Source organism: Prinia subflava, chromosome 3 (genome assembly GCF_021018805.1).
Source record: "Prinia subflava isolate CZ2003 ecotype Zambia chromosome 3, Cam_Psub_1.2, whole genome shotgun sequence".
Taxonomy (NCBI): domain Eukaryota; kingdom Metazoa; phylum Chordata; class Aves; order Passeriformes; family Cisticolidae; genus Prinia; species Prinia subflava.
In genome coordinates this window covers 30,649,765-30,677,694 of record NC_086249.1, presented here as the reverse complement: position 1 = coordinate 30,677,694, position 27,930 = coordinate 30,649,765, and the positions used below count along the sequence as shown (strand labels likewise).

The 27,930-nt window shown below is 35.2% G+C and overlaps 1 protein-coding gene across 6 annotated transcripts in view; it reads right to left on the bottom strand.

Moving 5' to 3' along the window:
* CNTN5 (contactin 5) overlaps nucleotides 1-27,930 on the bottom strand; it is a 605,427-nt gene that overhangs the window by 101,761 nt on the left and 475,736 nt on the right. For all 6 annotated transcript variants that reach the window (XM_063394532.1, XM_063394528.1, XM_063394530.1 and 3 more), the window contains 3 exons: nucleotides 21,297-21,433; nucleotides 19,627-19,756; nucleotides 17,361-17,511 (listed from right to left, as the gene is read on the bottom strand). In XM_063394532.1, the coding sequence (XP_063250602.1) occupies nucleotides 17,361-17,511; nucleotides 19,627-19,756; nucleotides 21,297-21,433 (418 nt within the window). The remainder of the gene's footprint in view (nucleotides 1-17,360; nucleotides 17,512-19,626; nucleotides 19,757-21,296; nucleotides 21,434-27,930) is intronic.

Here is a 27,930-nt window from a genome sequence, read left to right as displayed (position 1 = left end):
TACTGAAAATACTTAGGTTTTGAAAATATTAGACATTTAAATTTATTTAAAATTAATCAACTCTTTGGATCTGATTGCTTTCAGTTTGATCAGTTAAGGAAGCCTGTAAGTCTGAAAGGATTGCAGGAAGTCTCAGATTTGGATTTGAGGAGATATCTTTGAAATATTAGTAAACAAGAAAATACCTCCTAAAATCAAGTCACAGTTGGAGACTGTGGCATGGATTGAATAATAAATGGTTAATGGTTAATGCAGGTATTCCTGAACAGGATAGAAAACTGACTCTTTTTTCCAGCATTGTTCCTGGATACTAGACCTGAGAAAAATGTAGAAGCTCAGTGATTTGATTACAGATGAAACCTTGGGAAGCTACTCATGGGACAAAGGACTGGAATATAGAGTAAAATTATTTTTATTAAGTTAAAGATAAAAAAATTGGAATGAATTTGTTCATTGGAAATTTCTTGGAATTTCTTAAGTAAAGCAAACAAAATATTTCTGGGAAAGGGTTCCAGAACTAAACTAGGTAAATAAACAGCTTGAAAATTATTACAGAAATTGGAAAAGGGGCCATGATGTAGTTAAGGTAATATAGAGAGGTGAACTAGACTTTGTTACACACTGATGAACAAGGGTGCATTACACAGAGACTTAAAGCAGGGAGAAAGAACAGCTGTTTGGATCACTTGAAAGGAAACAAAATGAAGCCTCTAAACTACAATACTTTCTCTCTTAATGTTCTTAAAGTAATGATGAACAGAATAAATGAAAGTATTAAAAAAGCATGTTATGATGAATAACCGCCTGGGGATAATACCCAGGGTTTTCAGGCCAAATGGATGACAGGGCAAAAAATATGGTGCCACAAGTTCAATATTTATGAATATAGCTAATATGCTTTTTATCTCTTCACAAACCTGTGTGAATGGTAGTAAATAAAATGCCACGTAACAGTCATTAAAAAATTCCCATGTGTGAGTTTAACTCCAATGATTTGTTAGAAGTCTTTTTTAAATTTATATTTTATGTTTTATTTCCTAAAATTATACCTCATTCATAGAAAAAAAAAAAAGCTACATGAAAAAAAAAACCCAACAAAAAAGTGCACATGCATACAGAAATGAACACACACATAAGGAAAAAGTAACAAACAGATGGGGTTAAATTAAAATTTATTAACTGCAGAATTAAAAGTTAAAAAAATTGAGGATATGATCTGCAAGTGAATGGTGGTTTTACTTTCAGAATATAGTCAGTTTTATTACACAATTCCCTACACTCTGGGGTCCTGTTGGAGGTGTCTGAAGTAGTTCATTTCAATATTATGTTTTTACAGTGACAATTTTTTTCATTAATATTAGGGCAAATTATATTCAGCTGAACAGGAAGTCCCTTGCTAAGGAATAAATGAATTTTAATAAATAAGGATCCATTTACTGCTGTGGTTGCAAGTATTTCCTTTTATATGACTTTGTATTAGACACAGGGGATTCTTTTCAGTATGAAGAGAATTATACCCTGGATTAATACTTTCTAGTATATGCTTTTATCTCAGTGCCACATGAAAGTGCAGTTGAGCCACAATGCAGAAGTCACAAATGAAGCAGGAGTAATGTCTTAAAGAAAAAAGCAAATGTTCTTAAATTCAATAGTCTGAATTGCGTGAGTCTTTTAAGCTGACAGAGTTTAGAAACAGCTGTGTATTAATGGAATATCAAAGAGGATGTAAGATATCCCTGAGTGGGTAATCAGTGGACAACAAAGAACTATTGTATGGGCCTTGATCCTGAAAAGGGGCACAGAATGAAAATGCCAAACATACCACAACAACACAACTACATCACACTGTGCCTTGCATGCAAAAGTAAGGAAGTGTTCAAAACCTGACTCAAGATAAATTCACTACTAAGGGGAATCTGGTGATAAAAACTTCAGTTGATGTATCTTTCTGAATGCTGAACTCTACCTCCTGAAATACTAGGAATTTTAAGTCTCCAGAAATACTGTTTTTCTTCTGAAAGGTATATAGTACAGAGAAAGTACCTGGTACAGTTTATTCCTAATTGCTATTAAATACACAACAGTGAAAAATGGCATCTCTGGTCGTATAACTCAGGCAATGTTATCACAGGGAAGTCTTTTACCTCCCTTCTTTTTTACCTAGAAAAAAATGTAGTAAGTATTAGAATTCCAATTACAAGGTTGTCAGAGCAAAATTAGTGCATATTGTGCTCTGAGACAAGAATTTTTCAGAGCTTAGTGATGCATGAAATCAGAATAAGGAGAATAAGGAGAAATCTTAAAACAAGGAGATAGGATGTCAGAGTTTAGTCTGGAGCTACAGAAATGTCAGTCATGAAGTGTAGCAGTCATGAACTGTTTAGCATAATTTCTCCTGAATCCACTTAAGGTCCAAGGTAAAATAAAAGTACATCAATGTTGATACTTTTTAAGCTTTATTTATTGCAAAATTTGCTTTACAGCATAAGCAATTTCAGTTTCTGAGTTGAAGTGGATCCAAATCTCAACCAGAAGTGAGTCACTGACTATTATGCCATTTGAAGAGAAGTCCAAGCTGATGCATGTCACTGATGCCACAGTACAGGGTTTTCATGTCCTAGAATCATGTTTGGCTCCTCCATCAGCCTGCTATTGAGCAACCACTGCCTTGCACAAACCTGTCTGATGCAGATTCAAGCTTCAGGTGAACGATTTACCTTCCTACTAGCCCTCCCTAACACCAAGCCATCACTCATTCACAGTAAAACGAATTCTTTCTTTCATCCTCTGATTAAATAATTGCAAAATCTTAGTTTAGCTTGGATTTAAAATAAGAGTTAATTAGAAAAGTTGATTTTATTTTTTAACTTATTCTTACTTTATAAATATAACATGGACATAAAATGAAGTGACCAGGAAAGTGCTGAGAAAAACATAATTTGAGAAAGTGTTCCTATCCCAGATGAGAAAATACAAATGGGCAATCAAAAAAGAATTTATAGAGCAAACACAGCTCCCACAAAGCACAGCAAATGGGAACTAGCTGTTACTGCCACAGTTCCCACCTTCTTTTGAGAGCTTTTTCTGGCATTTGCTGGTGATTTGCTGTTGGTGAGGGTTGTGTCCCAGACTTTTGCTCCCTTCAGCAAAGAGGAGGCTTCTCTTGGTGGTTTTCTGCTTCAGGACAGCCTGTGCTTTCTGCCTTCAGCTGACTGCTGCCAAGAACTGACCTGAACACCCTGTTGGCTGGTGCTTTAGAGGCACCCGTGTACCTGTCAGGCTGGAGAGCCCTGCCACAGAGCCAGGAGTTGTTAGAGCAGCAGTGCATGTGGACTGTGGGACATCAGAGAGGATGGAAAGGTGATTGACAGGCTGTTCTCAGAGACCCTGAAGAGACAAAAGCCCAGGCTACATGAAACAAGATATGAGGGTCAACTAGAAACTGCACTTGATGCAATGGTACAATGGTCTTCCCTCTCAAGATGGGGAAGACTTGAAAGGCGTGATTTCAGGCAAGAGCAGTCTTCCTAAACCTTGGCCTGTAGGTCATTTATTCCTGTAGATCTGTAACTTTGGGACAGGCAGAGTGCCCTGGGAGCAGCTGAGGAGGAGGAATACCCATCAGAGAAGGCATCAAGGCCAGCTGATCCTAGGCCAAGCATTTGTGTAATGGGGCCTATTTTGTGTGGGTCTTTGGAATGAACAGGTTAGACTCTATTTCGAAGGTCTGCACACAGTAATATAAATTCAGCTGGTGGCTGGTTACTAGCTGGCATTCCTTACAGTCCTGTAGAGGGGCTGCTGCTGTTTACTGGTCCTATAAATGTCATGTACAATGGCAAGGGCTGCATGCAGTAAGTTCACGAATGATACCAAATGGGGAGGGTGATAGATAAATATGATTGTTATTCAGATGCACTTCAGCAGGTGGAGAAAGGGACTGAGACAAGTCTTGGTATTTTTATAAAGTTCTAAATCTGTGAAGAGCTCTGTGCATGATTAGCTAAAAGCAGGTCTGCAGAGAAAGACCGAGGATCTGGGCTGACACCAAGATAGACATGAGCCCTTGCAGTGAAAAGGTCAGCCTCTTTTGGCCTTAGTAAAAGGCAGTTGGCAGGTTAAGAGTGGCAATTTTTTCCCTCTACTTTGCACTTTTTCTCTTGGGATTGTATCTGACACACTGATTACATTGACATACTAGAAGAGATACACAAAGATGTTCATGGGGTGAAAGTCCATGACAAATGAGTAGAGGTTGGGGAAAATTTGAAGTTTTTTTCTTCAGCCTGGAGAAAAGAAGGTCAAACCAGATTTTTTTTTTTTTTTTTTTTTTTTTTTTTTTTTTTTTTTTTTTTAATTTCTTCTGCTTATATCCATCTGTTGGAGAGCATGGGGAAGAGAGAGCTGGAATTGAGGATAAGTTATAACAGATACAAACTAGAATATGTGGCAACATGTTGAGAGGCAAGCATACTGTGAAAGTGTCCAAATACTGGAATAAGTTGACAAGACAGGTTGTAGAATCTCCATTCATGGAGATATTCAAGATTTGCCTGGACCAACTCCTGAGAAACATGATGCAGTTAGGCCTGTTTCGTTTGGAATAATGGACTAGATGGCTTCTAGAAACTGATTCCAATCTCAAATCTTTAATGTCTTGCTTTCTGGGAGCAGTGCAAAATACCAGAACAATACAAAAAAAAAAAAAAAAGCTATTTTTGTGGGTTTTTTTTTTTAGTTGTTTTTTTTTAATAATGTTTTTACTAACTAGCTCCAAAACATTTTGCTTTGAACTGATGGCTGTGAATGATTTGGACTTTGGATGGTTACTTTGGATGGTTACTAAAGGATATTAGGATCCATTCAGAGCAAAGATGTACCAGAGTCAGAGAAAGGAAGCTTTAAAAAATTGCTGACAATAAAAGAGTAAAAAGTAAAAGTGTTTCAAAGTTTTGTAGTTATGTATCAGAAAAATAGAAGTTGTCAATGAGTCCAAGAAATTTGTGGATATTGTGCTGGTTTTGACTAGAGTAGAGATAATATGGGGCTATGTTTTGGATTTGCTTTCCCTGTTAAACTGTATTTACCTCAATCCATCAGTTCTCTGGCTTTTACTCTTCTGATTCTCTCCCTGAACTTGTTGGTGGGGTAGTTACCAAGTGGCTGCATGGGGCTAAGCCATGACAATGTTCATTTCTGTAGACAGAAGGGATAAAGAATTATCAAAACAGGCTGAGACTATTTATAGGCTTATTTGGGCTCTTTCTAGTCTGAAATCTATTTTTTGCAATTTTTAGTGTGAGGAGAGCTGTCTTGATTTTTGCTAGACAAGAAGAAATACTGATTAATTTTTGGATAATGACAACTTTGTAGTCAAGCTAGAGAAAACTTGTTCAGTTCTAAACTAGAAAAACCATGAAGACTTACTCCATGGGAAGAAGAGTTTCTTAAACAAAAAGAAAAAAAATAACACTTTTCACACCAGTAAAAAGTATGAAATTGCAAAAACACAAAGGGTAAAAATATGAGATTAATAAACAGTCACAGAAAAAAGTCTGAGAGATTCCTTTGAACAGTGATAATTGTTCTTGTCAAAGAATAAGTAATGCATAGATCTGAGAACATTCAAAGAGGTCACTCCTCAAAAATAACAAAAAAAAAGTCATGAAAGATCCTTCTGCTCAATGGTTTGAGAACTTGGTAAAACTGGAAGGATTATGGCAGCTACATCAAACACTTATTAGCTTCAGAATGTTCTGATTCCAACATAACCATACTTCTATCACACCCCATCACTTTTGTACATTGGTACAATACCATATCATCATTTTCAGACTATGTAATGTGGAGAATTGGTGGAATGTGACCTTAAGTCACACACACATGTGAAAATAACAAACTTTTCTCATATATCTTCCTGAGTTTTTATCAAAAAAGTCCAAATTTAAAATGCTTTAAATATGTTTCAATTATTTTGGCACAGTTAATTTAATGACACTTTGGTAAAATATAAATGATACATTTCCCACCTCTAGGCTGATTATGTCTGCTGTGAGCATAGGCAGGGAGATGATAGTCAGTGAGCACACACACAAAATCACATTAGCAACTGTACAGAGATGACAGGCCACTGTGGCAGGAGTAAAAAAAAAAAGCCTACTAGTATATTAGGTCCAGTGAAGTGCTGCAGATATTAATGTTGGTGCCAATTTTACTAAATATTTTTAATAATTGGATTTAAATGGCATATTAATTAACTTGGAAGCTCTACTTGTTAAATTTGAAAACCAGAAACTGGAGAAATAATTTTGTAAAAGGATTTAGCAAGTGGAAAGTGGAAGGGAAGGGCAAGGTTGAGGAATGCTCATTAAAAGCCTTCACAAATATCAGAGGCCTCAACTGCTTGCTTTACTAGAACTTCTTTTCTTTTTCAAGGCTAGTCTACTAAAAATAAGCCTCAGTATATTTTTAAGCTTCCCGTGTCCAATATATTTATGATTCTTTTCCCTCTGACTTTCATTTATTTGCTGCATGGACAGTAGCTGTACACAACCCTTGAAATGAAAAATGAGAAATACAGGAATCTCAGATAAATATGTAGAAAATCTAGTTATATGGAAGTCACTAATATCAGAGTAATGTGATTTTCACTGATACTGGTAATATGCTATTGTAAAATTCATGTTATACACAACTAGATCTTATTAGAGATAGTATCTTTCCCAGTGGTAAGTGAATTTTCAATTTAAAAGTGATAGATCACTCATGTTGTTTCTCATATATATTGTCAACTTCTTTCCTTCTTGCTATGATTTACTAGGGAGAAACATTACATTTAAAATTCTTTTAAATTCACCTCTTGTCCAAATGCAAACATGAGACTGATACCGTTAAAAGACAAGGAATGTAGCCTGTGATCAGTAATAGTGAGATAATGATTTGTGATACTTATTTTCATACTACTTAAAACAAGGAATACTTTGGCTTTCTTTGTAGATAAAATGGCATAAAATTTTCATGAGGCAATACAGTTTCTATTTTTCACAGTGAAGAAAATCTGAACCTTGACAACACCAGTGACTGAGGTTCTACAGTAATTGAGAGTATGCAAAATGCAAACAGGACAGATATTCCTTGTTCTGACCAGAGTGTCTTTTTGCTGGGTAATACATAGCTTCATTGCCATATATTGCTTAGAAATACACCACTGAGACTGCTGATTGGATAGTAAATTTATGGTCATTTATGGATTAAAGTGTGTTTATGAATTTAGGCAGAGACCTGAAGATCCTTGATCTTGAGAGAAGTGTTATCTTCTATCATGACTATGTGGATTAATTGTAGCATTGTTTTCTAGACTACTGTAAATTTTTTTTTTTAATTTTAATTTTTTTTTTACTAATGCCATTAGAAAGCCAGTTTCCAACATACTGTTTTTATAAATAATGAATAATTTGTTAAAGTTTTTTGCACAGAATTTAATTTTCTGCAAAATAAATCTAACTTTTTAAAAATATGCATATACTTGTTCTCCTTCTCTGGGGCCAATTAGCATGTAAACACTGTGAGTCCATTGATTTCTGAGACTGACAGGCTGGAGAGTGTCAGAACATAATGTGAGAGAAGATGCCAGAGGCATCAAAATTTCCTATTTAATTTTGAAATTTAATAATAAATTTTACAATATGCATACAAAGATCATTACATCTAGATGCAACAGATGATAATCTGTTGAAAAGCCACCCTAATTATTTTAGATATATGACAGATAAGGAAGAATTTTCCCTTAAAGGAGATTTTCCAGGGCAAAATGAATTCTGACAGCCCATGTGTAGATCTTTGTATCCTCCACACGGATCGTGGATGCTGACTGATAGATTTAAAATATATTAAGGATCACTTAAAATGCAATATGTGCTATAAACTAAAATACAGAATTGAAGTCCATGCTCATATTCTAGAGTCTGACAAAATTTTCAGTCCAAAATATCTGGGTTCATGTTACAACTTTCCCACCGTGCCTTGGGAATTTCTTTTACATTCTACTTCTTTCTAATTTAAAATTTGACTTGGTTCCTGGAGCCTGAAACAGTTTATTGCTGCATGGTTACATGTCACTGAGCCATAGAAATTATTACTTATCTTGTGACCAATTCAGTGATAATGCCCAGAGACTCTGGCTGAGGTAGGACTTCCATATGCTGTACCACTTAAACAGTGATTATTTCTCCATCAGGAATTTAAATAGGAGTATTCCCCCCATATAGTGAAGTCAGCTATCACAGAAATGCTTTCATATATTTAATGATGTTGGCTTTTAAAACATGGTGGCAGCATGCAGACAGGGTAGCAGGGCTGGCTTTTGGCATGCTGAAACTCCTAAGATGCTTAGGGACTATTTGAGGGGGGCTAAAATCCAGCCAGGGACTAACTGCTGAATAGCTCAGTTGATTGCATCCCGGTGAAATCCCAGCTGGGATTACAAGGCGGATTTTTACATGTGTGGGTAAATCATCTGTCCTTACTGGTGCAGAGTGTGTATAGGCAGAAAAATGAGAGACTGAGTGTGTGTGCTGTCCTGGGCACTCTGCTGTGAACACCTGTCCCGGTCCATGGCTCATCACTCCAGTCTTTCCTGGACTGCTCTGGCACAAGCAAGACTGCATCTGTATGATCTGCTGACAAGGGTAATGGTCTAGCCAAAAAAAAAAAAAAACCAAAACCAGACAACAAAGCTTAGGTGAAGTAAAGGGGCTATTTTTCACCAGGCTTGGATTCCTGAATCTTTTTTACTGTAAATCAAGAGGCCTGAGATGACAGATGGAAATTTTGGCAGTTTGTCACTGAAACTACCCCTAACTGCACACAAAGATACAGAAAAGCAAGTTTCTTGCCTAAAGTCCATAAAGCATGCAACATTTAATATTTCTGGGTATTGTACAGTTTCCTTAATTGTGTTCTTGGTAAGAAAACATGAGTGAAGATTGGGAGTTGTTCAGGTGTGTGGCCAAATCATTATGTTGTAAAAACTCATGTAATATGCTCATTTAGTAAAACAATGCTGCTGTGTAAGAGACTCCTTTTGTCAAGGAGTCGTGATCTTGCCATTTGTTTTTACTATTTTGTCAAGGTTATCATTGTTTCCCTTTTCTGCTTTATAACAAGCTCTCTAATTCCCATTATGAGCCTGCCACAGCTAAATTAGACCATGATTTATGCAAAAATTGAAAAGAAGTGATTTGCAGAACTCTCTCAGGAAGATTAGAGTTTCTGTCATGAAGCTTCTCCTTCTTTATTTCCTGGGTATTTTCTTTCTTCACTAGTTTTGATCATTAAATTTTCCCTAGGGAATCTGTGGATGAGTTGGTAGCATGAATTTAAGTGTTTAAATTCCTAAGATTTTTAGATGAAGCTTCTTTTAAGGTCAAATGATGCTAAAAGTCATTCTGAAGAGCCTTAGGCAAAGAAAAACCTTTAGGCCACTGATGACTCATATTCTACCTGTGTGGTGAACAAACAGGCAGCCATTAACTACAACTGAGAAATGAATCACAGTTAAAATCAAATTTCTTGAACTTTTTGCTCAAGTGATAATTAGTTGTCAGCAGATTCAAGGCATAGACAGTAGATCAAATGTCTTGTGTTATCAGCAACTTAAAATGATTGAGCTTTTCAGCTTTTTCTTTTAATTGGGGCCCTAGAATATAGATGGGATACTTACAGTTCAGTAACTGCGTCAAAAAAAAGGGAAGTGCAATTTCATGGAAATACTAAAAACAAGATCCTACAGGATGGAAATCAACTCCTCAAGTATTAGTGTCTAGTCTACAGGTACCTGAAGAGGTCCAACAGACCCACATGTGCCTGATAGATATTAAAGGATAATTATGTAAGACTTGCTAAAACAGCTGGATGGCAGCGGGGATTATTGTAGGGAGCTGTGTATCTATCTTCACACCAATAAATTCTGCTTGAACTGAAAATTGGCAAGATGTGGTGGAACACTTCTTCAAACATCAAGCCAATATGCGAAGAAGAGAATGTATTTCTAAAATGTAGACTTCAATGCACTGTTACCTAAACATATAATTCTGATTTGAATCAAGATTTATTTCCCTAAAAAGAGTCATCTGTATATGAAGTTCTGTATTAAGCACAAATAATAAAACCTATTGTCCTGAATACCCTTCTTGGGAAGAAAGACAGTTCAGAGAAGTCATGTAGAATCTTGTAGGTAATAATTTACTTGAATACAAAAAGATGAAATATTTGGCATTCTGTGGGAAATGTTATTTTTAAACTAATTAAAACTTATAAATAGCAATTTTCTTTGGATATTTAACTGGAGTAAAATCTTCAAACTGCTTAATAGATTGTCCCTGTAGTTGGAATAACTCTAAAGATATTTCATTAGTATGAAGAAATAAAGGGTTCTTTTCTTATAAAAAACTGGAATGGTAGTTGGCTGAGCTACTCTACTGTCTGTGTGACTGATAGCACAAATACAAGAAAGCTTGTGCCAAGAACAAATTGAGCCTAGTGCAATTCAGTGACCAATAGATAAACAGAAAAAATATGGTTCAGAATAATTTTCCATCCATTTTACATATCAACTTTCTTTTGCCTTTACAGTCCATAGTTTTCAGTTCAAACAAATGATAACCACAGTTAGATGGAACTAAAATTCTTTTGGAAAGCTACCACCATAATTATGAAGAAAGCATATAATATATACCTATGCTCCATGTTCATATGCAAAAGCATAACACATGTACAAACCAATACATTTTATAATACTGAATACAAATTTTGCCTGCAAACTCAATCTTTTTCTTGCTGCTGTTCTGAAACACCCTCCTTTTCCTTTGATTTTTTTCCCGTCATAATTAAGCTGAAAAGGTATTAAAATAGGAACTTAGAAACATTGACAGGTCTTTAACTACAGTAGAATGAAGAGAAAAACTGTAATAAGAACCTGTCAAAACTGGAAATGAAGGAGTTTGAGAGACCAGAAGACTATAAAAACATGTCTCTTTCTAAGGTTTTGAATGATGATATTTTTAGATTTAAGTACTCTCTATGTTTCCACTAATTACACAGCAAAGAGGGACAGATGAAATATCCAGGCATTCAGGACAGCTACTTCTGTGTTTCAAAGACTTCAGCATTGCTTTGGAGGTAGGTAAAAAGCAATAACATCATATTTCTCTGTGTCTTTGTATAATATTCGTATTTGGAATTTAATGTTCCCGTAAAAGATCTCTTTCTTCTGTTTCTTTTCTCTGACTTCTTTTACAGCTGCCGAATGTTACGGAAACAAAACGGAAAGAAAGTAAAATAAAGCAAGCTTAGTTCAAGGCAACATTTTAGCAGCCTAAATTCACTCCCTCATGTATTGTTACATGCAGCTTGAACACTTTGTCCCCTCCAGAGTCTTTATTCTAAATTTAGTACCTGTAGACAATGATTCTCACCTAATGAGCACCGTTTAGTGTTCTCCTGTTCTTCACAGGTCACTGTATGGCTTGCAATTTTGTACCCACATATCTATGAAGGCAAAATTTCCTCATAAATAATCCTCCATATTTTTAAAGTCCAGTAACTTCACAAATATCCCTATCTCCCTATTTTCATTATCCGCCACTTTTATTTGTAATATTATGAGAATAACTGTCGGAGCACTTGCTATTGATGTCTAATACTTTGCTGTTCAATGCACAGCCTCTACAGGCTTCTCTATGGCTGCAAATCAGTCCCAACCACCTCAGGGGAGGCACATAGTAAAGGAAGAATATGACAAACAGAAAGGAACTTTGCAACATGGCAATACACACTGGGCAGGTTTTTGTATGGACATCTCCATGCATAGATATGAATTTTGGTGGCTAGGGAGGTTTGGCACAGATCTGAATGGAGAATTTCATGTGTCATGGAAGAAGCATGAATATAAATTCATTATATGGTCATATTTATTACAGACCAGAGCCTCCCAGCTGTTAAAGGCACTGATCAACTGATGCACCCACTCTGAAGGGATGAAGTAAGCAGATGTAGTTGGATGCTTCTTAGTGGTGCCCTGTGACAGGACAGAGACAATGAGCATAAACTGAAACACACGCAATTCCATTTAAATATTAAAAAAGGGTTGTTTGTTTGTTCATTTGTTTGTTGGTATTTTTGGTATGTATTTTTTCGGTGTTTTGTTTTTTGTTGTTTTACTGTAGGGGTGCTTAACTCTAATAGGAACAAATTTCCCAGATGGGCTGCAGTGTTTCCCTCCTTGGAGTTATTCAAAACCTGACTAGACATGACCTTAAGCAATCTGTTCTCGCTGACATTGCTCTGATCCTGGCAGTGGATCAGGTGCTATCCAGAGCTCCATGCCACTTGCTGCTATTCTGTAATTCTTTTACTTCTTTCAGAAAAAAAGGAAAAAGTTTGCCACTGTGATTGTGTATTGCAAGAATAACGATGTTGAAGTTTGTGTCATGGCCAAACTCAACCTATTACATTCAAAATATCTGAAATTCCCTCTGCTGCTTAACATATCAAGTTTTCTCATCTTATATCCAGAACTCCTTCAGCCAGAAGTGGAACACAAGAAGCTAATTGCTCCAGAGGAAAAGTGACTGATTTGAAGTGGCAGGCAGAGTTTTGCTACCACTTATTTTTCCCTCAGAAATGTTTAGTGTATTTAGGTCTTCAGCAAAAGTTAATCTGGTACATAGGTGGATCAATATGAGCAATTACACAGTGGCCACAGAGAGACTGGCACTGTTCTGCCCTGGGTGATCTATGGTGAATGTGACCTTCAGAGACTGCTAGTGTTTTTCTGCACAGATTGTTCTGTGAGGTGAAGGAGAAAGCTTAGACTGTGCCACTGAGCCATATGGAAAGTAAAAAATCCATAAACACAGAGCTACATTACCAATGAATACATAGCTATTAGGTCATCATTATATTTTGATTTTTATTAAGATGAAATATTAATCTGCACAAAAATTGTGGCGTAAAAACCCCAATGATTAAAAATGCATTGTAATTTGAGAAGCTTCAAAAGGAAAAGAACAAAAGCAAAACAAAGCAGCATAGAATAGGGACTAGAAAAGTCCTGCTGTCTCAGATACTCCTTTGCTTTCTTCCTCAGTGACATATTTTTTGGTTAAACTGTGCTTTTTAAATTATTATTATTATTATTGTTATTTTTATTACTTGTTAGTCTTAATAAAGAAGAAAAAATAGTGACTAAAGAGAACATTTTCACTGCTAGAATGCTTTCAAATTATTTTATTTTAATTATAACTAATGTATATGTAATGGAAATAATGAGCTAGAGTAAAAATTTAATATAAGTTTAATGAGGAGAATGTTTTAGTTGTATGAGAAAGCACAAAAACCAGATTAACAAGGACTTATAAGACTTTTCAACACTTTTGACTCCTCAGGTGTATCTGTTTAAACATCGGCTGTAGTCACCACTACAAGGCAATCTAGACAAGGAAAGAAGATGTTTTTAAGAAAGTGAAGAGAAAGACTACAGCTTGTGGAGTACTGGCTCACAGAAATTTATGCAGTCGTAAATCATTATAAAATGCCCAATACCTGAACACAGGAACTGAAAAAAATCTAATAAAAAGTTTGTCCTGAATTTAATAATTGGCTTTGTTAGTAGAGCTCGTGATCTATGTCGATGCAACTGACACCAAATTCTGGTCCATTCCAGTGTGCATTATAACATTTATGGTCTACAAAACATCACTTTTGTTGCTTTCTTTTAGTTTATACATAAGTTAAAAAATGTTTAATGATATATAGGCTTCTGGATGGCTTTGTGATCTGAATGGGCTGGGTCTTGGTCTTGTTTAGAATTTGATGCTAAAATAATAAATGGTGGTTTGATTACACTTTAGGAAGTATCTGATCGAAATATTTCAGAAATGTCACAAAAATATTTTTTTGGTCAGTGAACTCTTGCCCAAGGGCCTAATTCTTCCCATTTAGTTTCTAAAGCAAAATTCCATCCAAACTGTTTACTAAAAATCAAAGAAAGTACTTTTTTTTTCAGGATTTGATTCCAATATAATCCCCTTTCCTATCAAACCAAAACTACTTATGAACTAAAAGATTCCAAAATTCTCTACAAATTGTTATGGATCAAAATATTGTTCAAATCAAGAGCCAGAACATACATTATCACAGCCTGCTATAACTGTCGCACAATCATCTACTAGCCTATGAGACAACAGAGGACAGAGACAAGTGGTTAGTAAAGATAATTACGCATTTTAATTATTGTGAGGTGATTAACAAAAATATGCTGCTTAAATATGTTCTCTACCTACACCACTGACATTGATGTTGTGCTCAGCTGCATTCTAATTCCAAAATAGAAGTATAAAAGTTCCCTTCTTTTAACTGCTATGTGAAGTTGTTGATGAAGTTATCTTTGACTGAATGTATGAATGACTCACTGAGATAATGATGTATGAAAGAGACTTGAATTCCGCTCAAATGCTGATCACTAAACGTCTTGTATCAGTAAGATGCACAGACTATGCCTTGATCTTTGGAAGTTCTAGTCTTCTGCACAGAAGATCTCTAATATAATATATTTTATTTAATTTGTTTTGCATCTGTTCATGATCTTTTTCTCTGGTTAATAGAATGAATTGTAAATGCTTCAGAAACTTTATTAAATAACTATCTTTCTACAGGAGTAATTTCATCAGATTTAATATATTTTGAGATTGTAAAACTTGGAGCCATGCTTTTTGTCAACAAATAACTGACATAAGTGAATATCCTAATTTTTTTTGGCATACGTTTGGAACTCAATGGAGAAAATCTGTTACAATATTCAGATGCCTTCCAAGAGGAATCAAATTACCTGGCTGCTCAAAATGATTTCTGGGGATCAAGCCCATCATACCTGTACTATGAATATGAAGGCCTTGAACTGTATAATTTGTTTGAAGGTAAAAGAGACCAAGAAATGAAGCTAATGAAGGCTCTCCAGAGTTATGTTCTCAAGTGCAAGACTTTCAAATGAATCTGAAACATTTGAGGCTTTCAGACTTCATTAAATTTCAGGAGCTTGAGCAGAGGTCCGACTGCAGTGAGAACTGCACTCAGCCACAAGTCCCACAGGAATAATCAAACTTCTCTTCAGTTACCTATGGAAACGTGCCAGAGATATTTATTGTCAACCAGGTTTTGTTGTATAAAAAACACCTAAGGGGCAAGAGAGTTTGGAAGACATGGAATAGATAATAGCAGACCTAATGGTCAAGTGAATTTTTTTCTTTGCTGTAGAGGGGAAGATCTCTTTTATTGATGCTGCTAAAAGAATCAAATTCCTTTTCTGCACTCACAGACTTCACAAAACTTAAACACAAAGTACACTTGATACACACACTTTAGAAGAGAAAAAAAAGCTGAGACAGAGAAGAAAAAAACATTATTATGCTGTTCTATCATTGCCTTTCCTTATTACTTAACTGCATTTTTTTTTCTGTTTTTAGAATGAATTATTATTTTTTAATCTCTAAGGACTTCATAGTCCATGCAAACTCATCAGATGACAGTTCCTATTTTTTTTTCTGGGATTTTTATCAACAGAAAATGAAAGCCCATTTTTAAAGTATACTGATACGTTTACAACGTGAGCGTATTCCTTTTTATAATGTTTAACAGAGTTCCTTCCTTCTCAGAGTGCCCAAACCATGGAAACACAAATACTGTCTTCATTGCTTTACACTTCCTGTCTCAAATCACTGTAGGCTTCCTCACCTTCTCTTCAAAGAGACTCTATTATTTTTATTTAAAGTATACTGTATTCAGGCAGAACTGAATTACCTTGAAACTGACATTTCTCTCATGACCACCCCTATACAAACAGTAGATGCAGGGAAACTACTGTGAATGCCACAAGATAATCCTTGAACAGCTGACTAAAAAATTAGGTTGAATGCAACCCTCTTCTTTCAAATATCTGAAATAGTTCAACCAGCTTTTCATTTTTCACGTTTCACCATTTCCCATTCCAGCCTCTGTCAAAACAAGCAAGTATCAAAAGCTATAACTACCAAAAACTGAAACTCCAGATCTATTTCCTTAAGATTTTAACTTCAGAGTTAAGCTATATTTGGACAGACATGAAGTAATTACCAAAATGCTTTACTGGTCTTGGATTAAAATGCATTTTACTCATGGTGATCAGAGACACCACAGTGAGTTTTGTGGAGATGGGAGGAAAAGGTCATGTAGTGAAAAGTATCAACTGTGTAGGTAGAGCATAGGGAAATCAGTGTCACAATATTTTATGTTTTCTGCTCCTTTGTAATGTGAATCTGTCATACTGTCAGTATAAACGATACAACTCACTCCTGTTAGTAAAATGTTGTATATAAGGCTGTTTTGCTCTCTCCCCCTCCTCAAAATAATTCAATATGGTACAAGAAGTTACCCATTTTTCCTTCTCAGAACAAAACAAATGTCATGAAATGAAAATACAGCACACTTCAACAAAATAGCGTTTGCAGTTAATGAGGACAGATGCACTCTACTGCCTCTCTCAGTGCTGCAAACATTCAACAAAACAGGGGCTTGCTTTTATCTTTCTGATTAATACTACACAAGTCATTTTAAATGGTTCATTCACATACCACATTACCAGAAAGAGGAAAAGATTGTTCTTTGTATTTAAAGACCATGTTCAGAGTGGCAAAACTATTCTAGTGTACAGATAAGCAATCTTGTAAAGTGCAATTACAGCTGGCATTTTACCTGCAGTGCTTAAACTACTTTTATCATACAAAGCTGGACAGAACTTATTTAATCAAGCACAATCTGTTAAACAGATGTACTACTGAGTATAGAAATTACCAGTATAATTAAATCTTATAATGGAATTATATTTTCCTTCCCTGAATCATTTTAAAGTTATTCTTTCATAGACTTCCATTGTGATCAAGCTGTAAATCTGCCTTATTAAAATTATTTCAAATGGATAAGCACATTTTATATTTTATGTTCAAGAAAACTTCAGCCTCTATGCTTTTGATACTCATATATACTAAATTTCTAGTAGTTCTACAGAATAATTGAAAGGTTTTTGAAATTAATAACATTAAATAGAGATAAGAACCCACAAAGTAGCAACATCTTTTCATGTTAAGATTTCTCATTTCAATATTGTGGAAACTATAAAGTACTACTGTCAAACAAATCAGCTTGACAAAATAATTATGCCATACCCAGGCTAACATTCAGCATGTTCTTGTCACTTGCTGCATTTTCATATCGTATCACAGAATCCAACATGCAAACACAATATTTAGTTTATCAAATAGACTTCTGACCTCTTATTCTCCCTCAACACTTTGTCGCCTTTCTTCCAGGTGATAGTTGGCTTTGGAGAGGCTTGTGGCTTGCACTCAATGACAACTTCCTGGCCCTTGGTAACAATTATTGTTTTCCTCATTTGACTGAGTGGGAAGGTGGGAGCTGAAGCTGTTGAAAAAGAAGTACATTAACTCCACAGAGAACAGTCAGCACCTTTTGTTTCATTATGGTCTAACAGAAGATTAGAAAAATAGATTTGGTTTTGGGAATGCAATCTCCATTTTTCTCTCTGGCATTATTATGTCAAGGTTGAAATTTTACAAAACATTTGAAATCAGCAGCCAGGATTATGTGGTAGGTTTATAACTTAATCCATCTGCAGATTATTGAGAAATCTTTCACATCAGCAGTTTAGAGTAAAACTACTTGTGAAATCAAACAATTTTAGAAATCAAAAAATACAAATGTTTTAGTTACACTTTTCCCATCCTTTTTTTTCTTTTTAGCAAAAACTTGTTAGAGGTAAATAGTTCAAAATGAAAAGAAGTTTTAATTCCACAACTATCTAAAATGCACTCTCTAGAGCTAATGCATACAAAAAATAGTAGTTTGAGAAATTTTATTGCTTTCACTTCTTATATTTGTCTGAATACTGGAAATTTGAATATGAGAACTTCTTAATAAAAGAGATTTAACAGTGTCTTGTTCTTAGTACTTATCTTTTTAGGAAGTCCCGTTGTTTACAAACAAAAGCTAAATGCATTACAAAATGATACTAATTACTGTAATTTCACACCAAGAAAGAACATTAGTTCTCAAGTAATCTCATTTGATTGTGTTTTTCTCAAAATATTTTTGCAAAGCCAAAGGCCCCTATCTCTGCTATGCCAACCAGGACATTACACTTCATTGCCTCAAACATGTAGGATTTTCCTACCATTATTTCAGTTAATCCTCATACCAGAGATATTTATATGGACAATTTATTCTGTTCTTTTCCCTTTGGTAAGGGAGCAAATTAAACACAATTGCTTTTTAAATACAATATTATGGTTAAAATTTAACAAGGGTACAATCTTGCAAGTGAGGAAATGAAAAGCTAATTTTACTGCAGCAATATACATGGTCTATTTCTGATATTAAAAAAGATCAAAGAAAGTGTGCTACTACCTGATATACTAGGTATACCTATTTTAAAACAGATACAAAAAACCCCAAAAGAATGCTTTAGACAATAGGTTTGCTGCGTGAATCACAAATTACCAAAAAAAAAAAAGTGATGAAAAGAGAACAATCACTGGTCTTGGCTTTTAACTTTATGGCTATAAAGAAATTATTTTAAGACTTATCAGTGAAATTCTAATGTTGGCCAGCTAGGAAATAGCTGAAATGTACTAGAAACAGTATTTGACAAAAGAGCTAAATGTTGGCTGAAATACAGTATACTTCTGCAATTATAGTTTTGTTACTCATGTGACTGGGAGTTTACTGGAATGAGTCTCACGTGCAGGTCTGATCTCTGATATGGCCATTAAAGGCCTTTGGTGGACACCTTTCTTGCTGCTACATCGTGCCACAATAAATTCTGTATGAGTCCTACATATCTGTCTCACTTAATGCTTTGGAAGGGCACTTAATCACTATTGTTCCATTGCATGTTGCTACAGTTCACTTTAAGGAAAATTAGAGTGGTGAAAAGTTCTTCAAGTTTTTCGTCATTAACTGCCTACTTCAGCTTTTAGATAATGACATTTTAATTGTATTTCCAAGTAACACTGTGTAGTGTATTTGCTTCTCTGTGGAGGATATTCACCCAAGTATGTAATTTACATTATTCAATCAGTTTTGGTGATTTAATAAGAAGTTTTTTTGAAACTAAAATCATGCATAATTACTTTTGAATAATGGCCAAAGTAGAAGTAAGTATATTTTAAAAGAGATTAAAGTACATTACTTCTTCTAAAGTTCATCTCCTGCACATACGTTTGAGGAAGTAAAAAATATTTTTCCATTTATTTGAATTAAAATAGCCTTATAAGAGAAATATTCACAAAGTGTTACTGAGTCAGTTATGTATGAATGAAAATTTTTGGCTAACAGAAGGCCCTATGCCCTCTGGGGCAACAAAGGACTCACCCACACATAAGTTACAAGAATAAAAAGAAACTGCTTTTATCTTTGCTGTTTGGACTGGTAGAAGCTGTTCCTAGTCACAGCAGTCTAAGAAAAAAATTAATCTTCAAAAGGGGAAAAAGAAACAGCTTGTTCTTTTCCAATACTCACCCAAAATCTTCAGCTCGGCACTGGCATAAATCGTACCATACTTATTTTCTGCTAAGCACTGATACATTCCAGCATCTGAGACATTCACACTGTGGATCATCAGAACACCATTAATCATCTCAATCCTGCTCTGTAATAGAATTAAAAAAAAAAATCTATAAAAGCAAAAAGGCACTGGAAAATTTCTGGGCTATTAGCTTAAGGTGAAGTGACAAAAAAAGACCAAAAATAAAACTGAGCAACAAGTTCCCTTGGGCTTACCTTTTTCTTGTCATAAAAGAAATTACAAGAATAAAAAGTTAAGAAGTATTAGACAGTAAATATTTTCAGAGTAAATTCACTATATTCAAAAGTTCCTTTTTTCTGTTTGCTTGTTTGTTTGTTGTTACCCTTACATGATTTTTAAAAGCAGCTTATCCTGGGAACTTTAAGGAGGCAAGAAATCATATGTGGCTGTAATATATCTGATGATCTTCAAATATGTAGCAAATGTTGGTCTCAGTTACGGTGCTATTTTTGTAAAAGTAGGTATGAAAGATTGCTTGAATAAGTAAGAATGAAAGGATCCAATTGCTTTCATTATTAGTACAAATTTCTTATTTGAAAGGCCCACTAGTAGAAAATAATTACCACAACTGGAAGAGAAGGGACATCAATAGCTGTTTATGGAAGTATTTCATGAAGCTATAATATGAATAATTTGAACTTCTATAAAACAACTCTAAGTTTCATTATAACAGTTGCTGTAAGTTAAAACTGATAAGGCATAAATTGTTTGGGAATGCAGAGGAAATGGTCATAAAAAATTCAGTTTGTGGTTAGCCCTCACACAGCTCAAAGTAAAATTTATTTTGAAATTTCAGAGCCAGGAGAAACTAATGGTTTGGAAAATCAGAGAACCAAAAAGTAGAGATATTTAAATTGCTTCAATTTCAGCACTAATAGCTCCATCTAAAAAGGCAGAAATGAATAGAGTAACCTTATTTTCAGTGCCTCACAGCTTCAAAAGTAAACTGTTTTTATGTTTCCTTTCTGGCTGTTTGCATAATTGGTTGATGTTCACAGAGAGATAGAAGGGACATCTGCTGGAAAGGAAGACATTACATCTTTTATATTCATAAATCCATTCTCTGAGTTCATTTGCAAATATAGACATTTTCTCCCAGAATCAAACAGCTTTATTTTAATTTGGAAAAATGGATTAAATAAATTTACACAACTTTTCTTTACTCCAAATAATTTGAGACTATTAAAATGGAAAAGTATTAGGCAAAAACCACATGATGTGGGATGATGCTGTGATGATTCAGTGAGAGAAAGAGAAAAACAAAAGTGAAAAAAAAGATCATGCCATCAATGGTCTTTTAAAAGAAAAAGAGAATTTTATTTATGTCTAATTCTAAAATATATCAGGTGATTGTAGTAAAACACTTTACATTCTAGGAGTCTTACATGAACCATTTTAATGTCTTTATGATGACTTGTGTTACTTGCAGAGAGCAAACTGAGTTGAAAATGTGATGGTCATTACACTTCTTGCGTTAGCCAAACAGTAATTTCTGAGGAACTTAAAAGAAGTTCTGAAGAGCTTTTCAGTACTTTCTTTAACTGACTCTATCTGAGTGAAAGGAGAAGCATCCCACATACAGGTGGCTCCTTGTCTAGTGTACCTGTGGCCAGAGAGGAGCTCCATTTTTCAGCCAGCGGTACGTGGGCCTTGGCTTTCCAGTGGCTTTGCACTCCCACCGGAGCGGATCTCCACTGTCTAACTGGGTGTCATTGAGTTTATCCACCCAGTGGGGGTAGGCTGCAAGAAAAGATTGCCGTGTTAGAGTCAAAGATTACAAAGTGTTAAGTCTCTAGCTGATGTGCAAAGACCTAATCGATTAAAAAGCTTAAATTAATGGCCTTTACAAGACTTACCTTACTCTCAGAACAAAGCACATTAAAAGAAAAAGGCCCAAATCAAAAGAGACAGAATAAAATTAACAAACTCCAAACTTTAAAGGGAGTACTGTGATGGTACCAGGTAGTGAGCAGTAATATGGCCAAGAATAGAAACCTGCCTGATTTAATAAAGTCCAATGGATTAAATTGCAGTACTATATATTATTGGGTTAGTTATTCTTGAATTTAAGACAAATGTTTGGTAGACACAATAGAACATTTAATAATTTACAAGACTTAAGATATTTGAATTATGGTAAGGAGATTGTCATAAGTTGTGTCTCATGTAGTTTTCTCAGTTTACAAGGAAATCATTATTTATTTAATGAGGGAATGACTGGGAATTTGATAAGGTATTTGCACATATTTTTCTTAGTGTCTTAATTTTAATTCCTGTGTCAAAGGAGAAAATGCTTTTAATGTTTTTAAGCACAGAACGCATGAGATTTCCAGCATTCATCAGGAACATAAATTACACAGTAAATGAATCAAAACAGTCTTTTTTTTTCAAAGGCAGACAGTTGATAGCTGTATATGTAATCACTAATACCTAACTTTCATGAAATAATCCATCAGAAAACAGGGAATTTTTTGCACAGAAGTAGAACTTTAATGTGTCAGTCAATCAGACAGCTATTTGTAGGATCTTATAATTTGGAAAACATTATATGACTCAGAGAGAAACTGAGCATTGATATGCAGAAATAAAAAAGTATGATTAAAAGTCAGCTTTTGGGTTTTCATACTGTAGCCACATAACTTTTTATAACACAGATGGTGATAGATGACAATAATTAACTTAAGGCTATCAAATGCTGGTTTGGGATTTTTTTGTTTGTTTTTTTATTGTTATCATTTGTTGTTTTTCCAAATCATAGAGAATAAGTAGCTAAAAGGCATTGCTAAAGGGATGTAAAATTCTGCATAGTGTGAATAGAAGTCCAGATCTGTCATAACAAAGTCTCTGCTTCAAATGACAGATAATTGATAATGTACTTAAACATGGGGAATTGAGTTTAAAAATAAATCTTTGAATCTAGCTGGCATTTGACAGGTCATCAATCACAGACGTGTGAAGATATGAAAAGGCATGACAGGTGACTAACTGCTTCTAGCTTACATCTCGTGCATGGATGATAAAGGAAGTGAACGAGGTGCCTGTCATTCCTAAGCAGGGAATAGTCTGCTCCAGAGTCTCAGACCAGACATTTGTCAAAAGCTGGAAACATATTAGAAGAGGAATCACTCATTTCCTTTCTGGTAAAGGAAAACAGAGAGATTGACCCAGCCTCACTCCCAAACCCAAGACAAAAAACTCTGCTTCCTTATTATTCTTTATTCTTCTTCCTTATCATAAAGGCAATGCATGAAATTCTCTACATGTGGTCTGCTGTGCTGAATTTCTTCTTTCTGAAGTTATAAAAAAGGGTAACAAAAATCTGCAGAAAGAAAGGTGTTGGGAGTCCCTGCTTATTTCCTCTCTGTTGTCCTAAAAACATAATTCAAGTGCGTTGCATAGTTGTTCCTATTATGAGTGCTTCAATATGCACAAAGGAAGCATGCTGAGAAGAAATTGTTTCCTTTGAAAATAACTACATTAATATGATTCTGGAAGACGAGACAGTTAAATGTGTAGCAAAAAAGTCATAAAAGACAGCCAGTGGTACCATAAAATCATGCAAATAATTTCAAAGAGGAACTAAACTGTTCCTATTTATATTTACTTTTTTACATTACTCTGCTTTTCTGTAAATTTTACAATTTGACCCAAAACATGTATATGCTCACATTTCTATGTTGAATTTGAGATCATCATGAACCAGTGTGTCAAGAAAAGAGTAAAGCACATTTTTACACTGAAACAAAGCTGCCCAAGCCTGGCTGTAGACTTGTCCTCTTCAGAACTTCTGCTCCCTACCCTTTGTCTGTGGCTGTCTGGCTAACACAATCATGGCACAGGTTTTGCTCTGAAACTACAAACTCGCTAATCACACTGCTATGGCCAATTGGTCAGAACAACCTTTTTCCATTAGTTGAGGTATTTCTACTTTAAATTTTCTCCTCATAGCCTAAATGGCCTTTGGAGTCGCATTTTTCAAGCTGTTGAACTTGCCATCAGTGTAGGCAAGATTCTCACCCCTTTGAGAATAAAGTAGCAAAGCAATAGGTGGATGTAGCTGGAAGAGAGCTAAAAGCATGACTGAGAGAAATACTGTTCATCACTTTTTGGCTTCTATTTCTCTCTCTAGGTACTCCTTACTTTATCACAGAGAATTCCCTCTCTGCTTGTTAACAAGGGTCACTCCCCATAAAATCATAACCCTTGTTCTAAAATCCTATCAGTACTTTTAAATTTGAAGCATTTAACTGAATGTACAACCTCTGACTTGATGTGCCATTTTTGGTTTTTTTTTTTTAACAGAAGTATCTTAACAAAACCCTGATATATGTGTATGTAAAAAAAACCTTCATTCTATAATCATACTTTTTTTAATTAGAAAATTTAACCAGATTTCAAAAGTAACAAGTCCTTTTTTTCTTATAAATAAACATTCTTCTTGGGAGAAATCGGGTGACTGCCTGCTTTTTTAATCTGTTCAGTGAAGAGTTTTGGGGTGACTGTGAGAAGAGAAGCATACATTCTAGTGTTCAGTACTCTTTATGAGTGTTATGCCAGAGGTCTATACAGTGTTTCTGAGGTCTTTAAATCACCATCCAATCCATGATTTATTTTATGCTGCATTTCTGCACCTGTTTATTCAAGGACATCAAAATGTTTTACAAATATAAATTGGCAATACATCTGCAAGCTTGCAGGCCAGTTTTTGAATCCTCTATGCAAAATGAAATTAAGGTGCAGAAAATTTAGATAATTTCTCAAGATTTTAAGCAGCATTTTGTCTGAGAGAAAATAAGGACAAAATTTTACATAGACAAATGACTTAAAATAATGTCCTAAACTGAGAATGAATATAGAATTTGGGGTGAAAAAATTATTTTCCTGCATATGAGATTAATTGGGAAGAGTAAAGTAGGAGAATCATATTGAGAAAGATAAGTGAGAAAGTCAAAAAAATTTAAAACTAATGTACAATTTTGACTACAAAATCTCTTCTCTTGCCAGTTTTACTGTGTGAGACTAACCTGTAGTGGCAGGAGTGGACTTTTTTCCCATGCAGTTTTTATAAGGAACTAATTAAAATAGATTTTAAAATCAGTATGGTCAGTTACACTGCATTACAGAATATTCCTGCTGTCAGATGCTTGTTCCACTCTTGTGTGATGGCAAGCTTCCCTCCAGCTGCCAGGAAGGCACTGCTGTGTGCAGGATGAGGGAACTGATACAGCCAAAAGAACAGCCAAAAATGTGTTTTTGTAATCATTTCACATCCCCACCCCCTGCTGATCCTGGCAGTAGCGAGTAGATAACATTGAAAAAAACTCCAAAAATTAAGAATGAGAGGGGAGCAGAAATTGGACATACCAGTGCTTACCATTGGGAAAATGCTGCCAGCCAGAGTTTAGGAGAAATAAAAAGGTTAATGGCAAATTTATCCACTCACACTTTAATTTTTGTGCTCTCTTATATTAATCAACTTGAGCTTGAATAAAATTTCACGGAAACTTACAGGACGAGCAGATGACTTGGGGGAAACTCATACCTCTCAAAATATGTTGCAACGCATAAGAGGATGCCCAGCATTTTAAAAATTACGTGTTTAATGCCTACAGCTTAAATGCCTACGTGAATTTGTACTAAGTGCTGAGACTGCAATAATCTGAAGTTGTCAGCATCCGAAACACTGCTTTCTGAACAGCATCTGAATTGTCAGCTGCATCAGGCAGTCATGGTGTACCTGGACTGCAGCAGCAGGTAAGAAATGAAGAATCACTAGTTTGTGATTAAATGTGACTGGACAGGCAGACTGGGTGTCCTGGGCTTTCTCCAAAATACTCTGTGGTGACCCAGATCAGATGCAACTGACAGGATGAAGAAGATTCAAACAGACAGCGAGTGAGTTCCTACAGAGATATGCAAATTGTGAGACCGCAGTACGACACAGCTGGTCCTACAGGCTGCTCTGAAATTTTACGAGAAACCCCTGGTAAGGAATGACAGCCTACATCTGAATTTCTGAGCCAAAGTAATCTTTGTCACCTGCAGGAATAAGATGTCAGTGAAAAAACAGTGAGCTTACAGGTAAATAATTCATGTTGACTGTTGTTATGAACAAAAGGTACAGCAGAAAAGGCCATTTCAGATAATGCCCCCAAATCCTGCAACATCAGCTGTCAGTTAAGGAAGCTGAGAGTTTTTGTGAAGTAACGTTTGGTTAAATTTTGTGTAGAAACCTTCCCACACAAACCCTCTTACACCTCTGGAAAGAGTAGCCAAGGTTTGTAGGCCAGTGAGACACTAATTCTGTCTTCATGAGCATTGAAGGCTCCATGGGGAGTATTTGTATTGAGGCCAAGGAAAGGCACTTGTGGGAGGGCTAATAAAGTCCGTGCTTCTTGTCCTGCTGTATTGGAGGTCACTGCTGGTACTGTCCCTCTGAAAGACCTCTGAAACCTGTTCTGACCTTGCTCCCTGCTGAGGCAGATAGCTGAAACTTAGTGTACTCATCTCACATATCTGTAAATAGAGGAATGAGATAATGTAAAGGGAACTCTCTTTCTGAAGTGTTAAAGAAATTGTCCTAATATTATTGCAAAAAAAAAAAGAATTAAATTTGTACTCTATCCCATAAAGGCAGAAACTCTAAAAAAATATTTTAGACAATGGTGAATAATGAAAAATTCATATTTCTATGTAAACAGAATAGGAAAAAACTAACACTGTAAATATTTTTCATGGATTTGAGTACCACCTTTAATTCGTCTCAAAGCAAAAGGCTAATGGGAGATGAAGAGCTGTGTAGAACACTATATCATGTTTGCTGTCCTTTTATGCCACAGATCTGCCTGATGCTCATGAAGAAATAATTTCATTTTATAGCATCTCAGCTTCTCTCTTGAAGAGCACCTTTTATATTCTTTTAACACTAAAAGATGAAAGCAGAGATAATTATAACACCTTTATACGGTGCTTTGACATCTAGTAGTTTCACTGCTCTAGAAAACAGGTAGAAAGAGTATGAGCTGGGATACATCTTTTAACTCAAATTAAATTTTCTGAATTTCTAACATTTTAAGAAACACTGTAGAAAAAGACCAGCTGCTAAATTCCCCTGGCCCTCAGGTGCCTTGCAGGAGCTGCTATACCTTCATGGAAGTAATTTATAGTAAGAATTTGAGAAATATCTGTGGGGTATTGTCATACTAGGAGGCATAGAGTAGGTGCTGGGCTTTGACTGCTGTTTTCAGCAAAAGTCTCTTAAAACTTTTGCTGCAAGTGCAAGATGGCAAATCTGAATCTGAATGCACAGACTGTCATCTTAATCATCACATAATTTTGCTAGCATATTAAAAAAAAAAAAAAAAAAAAAAAAAAAAAAAAAAAAAAAAAAAAAAAAAAGACAAAAACCTGCCCCAGGCTCAAGGTGGATGAGAATGAAAAGCAAGGAAAGAATCATGATCCAGAGATATGCTGATACTAAAATAGATTGAGTTAAAATAAAGACATTGGAAAGCCAGAGGATACAGAAAAAATGATTATGGACCTGAAAATATTGACAGATGTGGAAAATAAACTAAATATATTATGCCGGTCCATAGTTACTTGATGAAAGTGTGTAACAGGGAACTCTGTATAGATAGTAGTGGTGAGAAGGCATTAGGAGCCCTGGGCTGAAATTAGGAAAAGAAAAAGAAACTTAAGAGGAGAAACTTCTTAGGCATATGCATTCGCTTCAGGGTCTGTCTAAACTGCAGCATTTGGAATTGCACTGGCTGGGATATCGGAAGACAGAAAACAATTAAGATTGAAAGATCTGTTGCATAACCCCCCACAGTAGACCTTTCCTGCTAAGTATTTAAGGTTGTAGCATTCAGGAAATGATAGGAAGTAGTGTGGCTTAAATTGATTAAAAGCAGGGGGACTCAAGCTGACATGTGATATATGCCCAACTTTGACTTGTAGGTATTTACAGTATGGACTACATAGGCTTTTGTTTCTAGACTCTAGAATGCAGCAACAGTATAATATAGAATTCATGGGGTTTGTTAAATATTTTTATTTTCAGGGTTCCTTTTTTATTTTCAGTCTGATGCATGACTCAATCTTGCTTTTATAGTCACTTAAAAATGTTTTATGTGTCTTAGAAAATGTTGACCACTGTGAAAATCAAAAATTTTGGAAATCGAGCATGTCTAGTTTGAGAATTTTCCGAAAAAAACCAAATTCTTTAGCTCTCA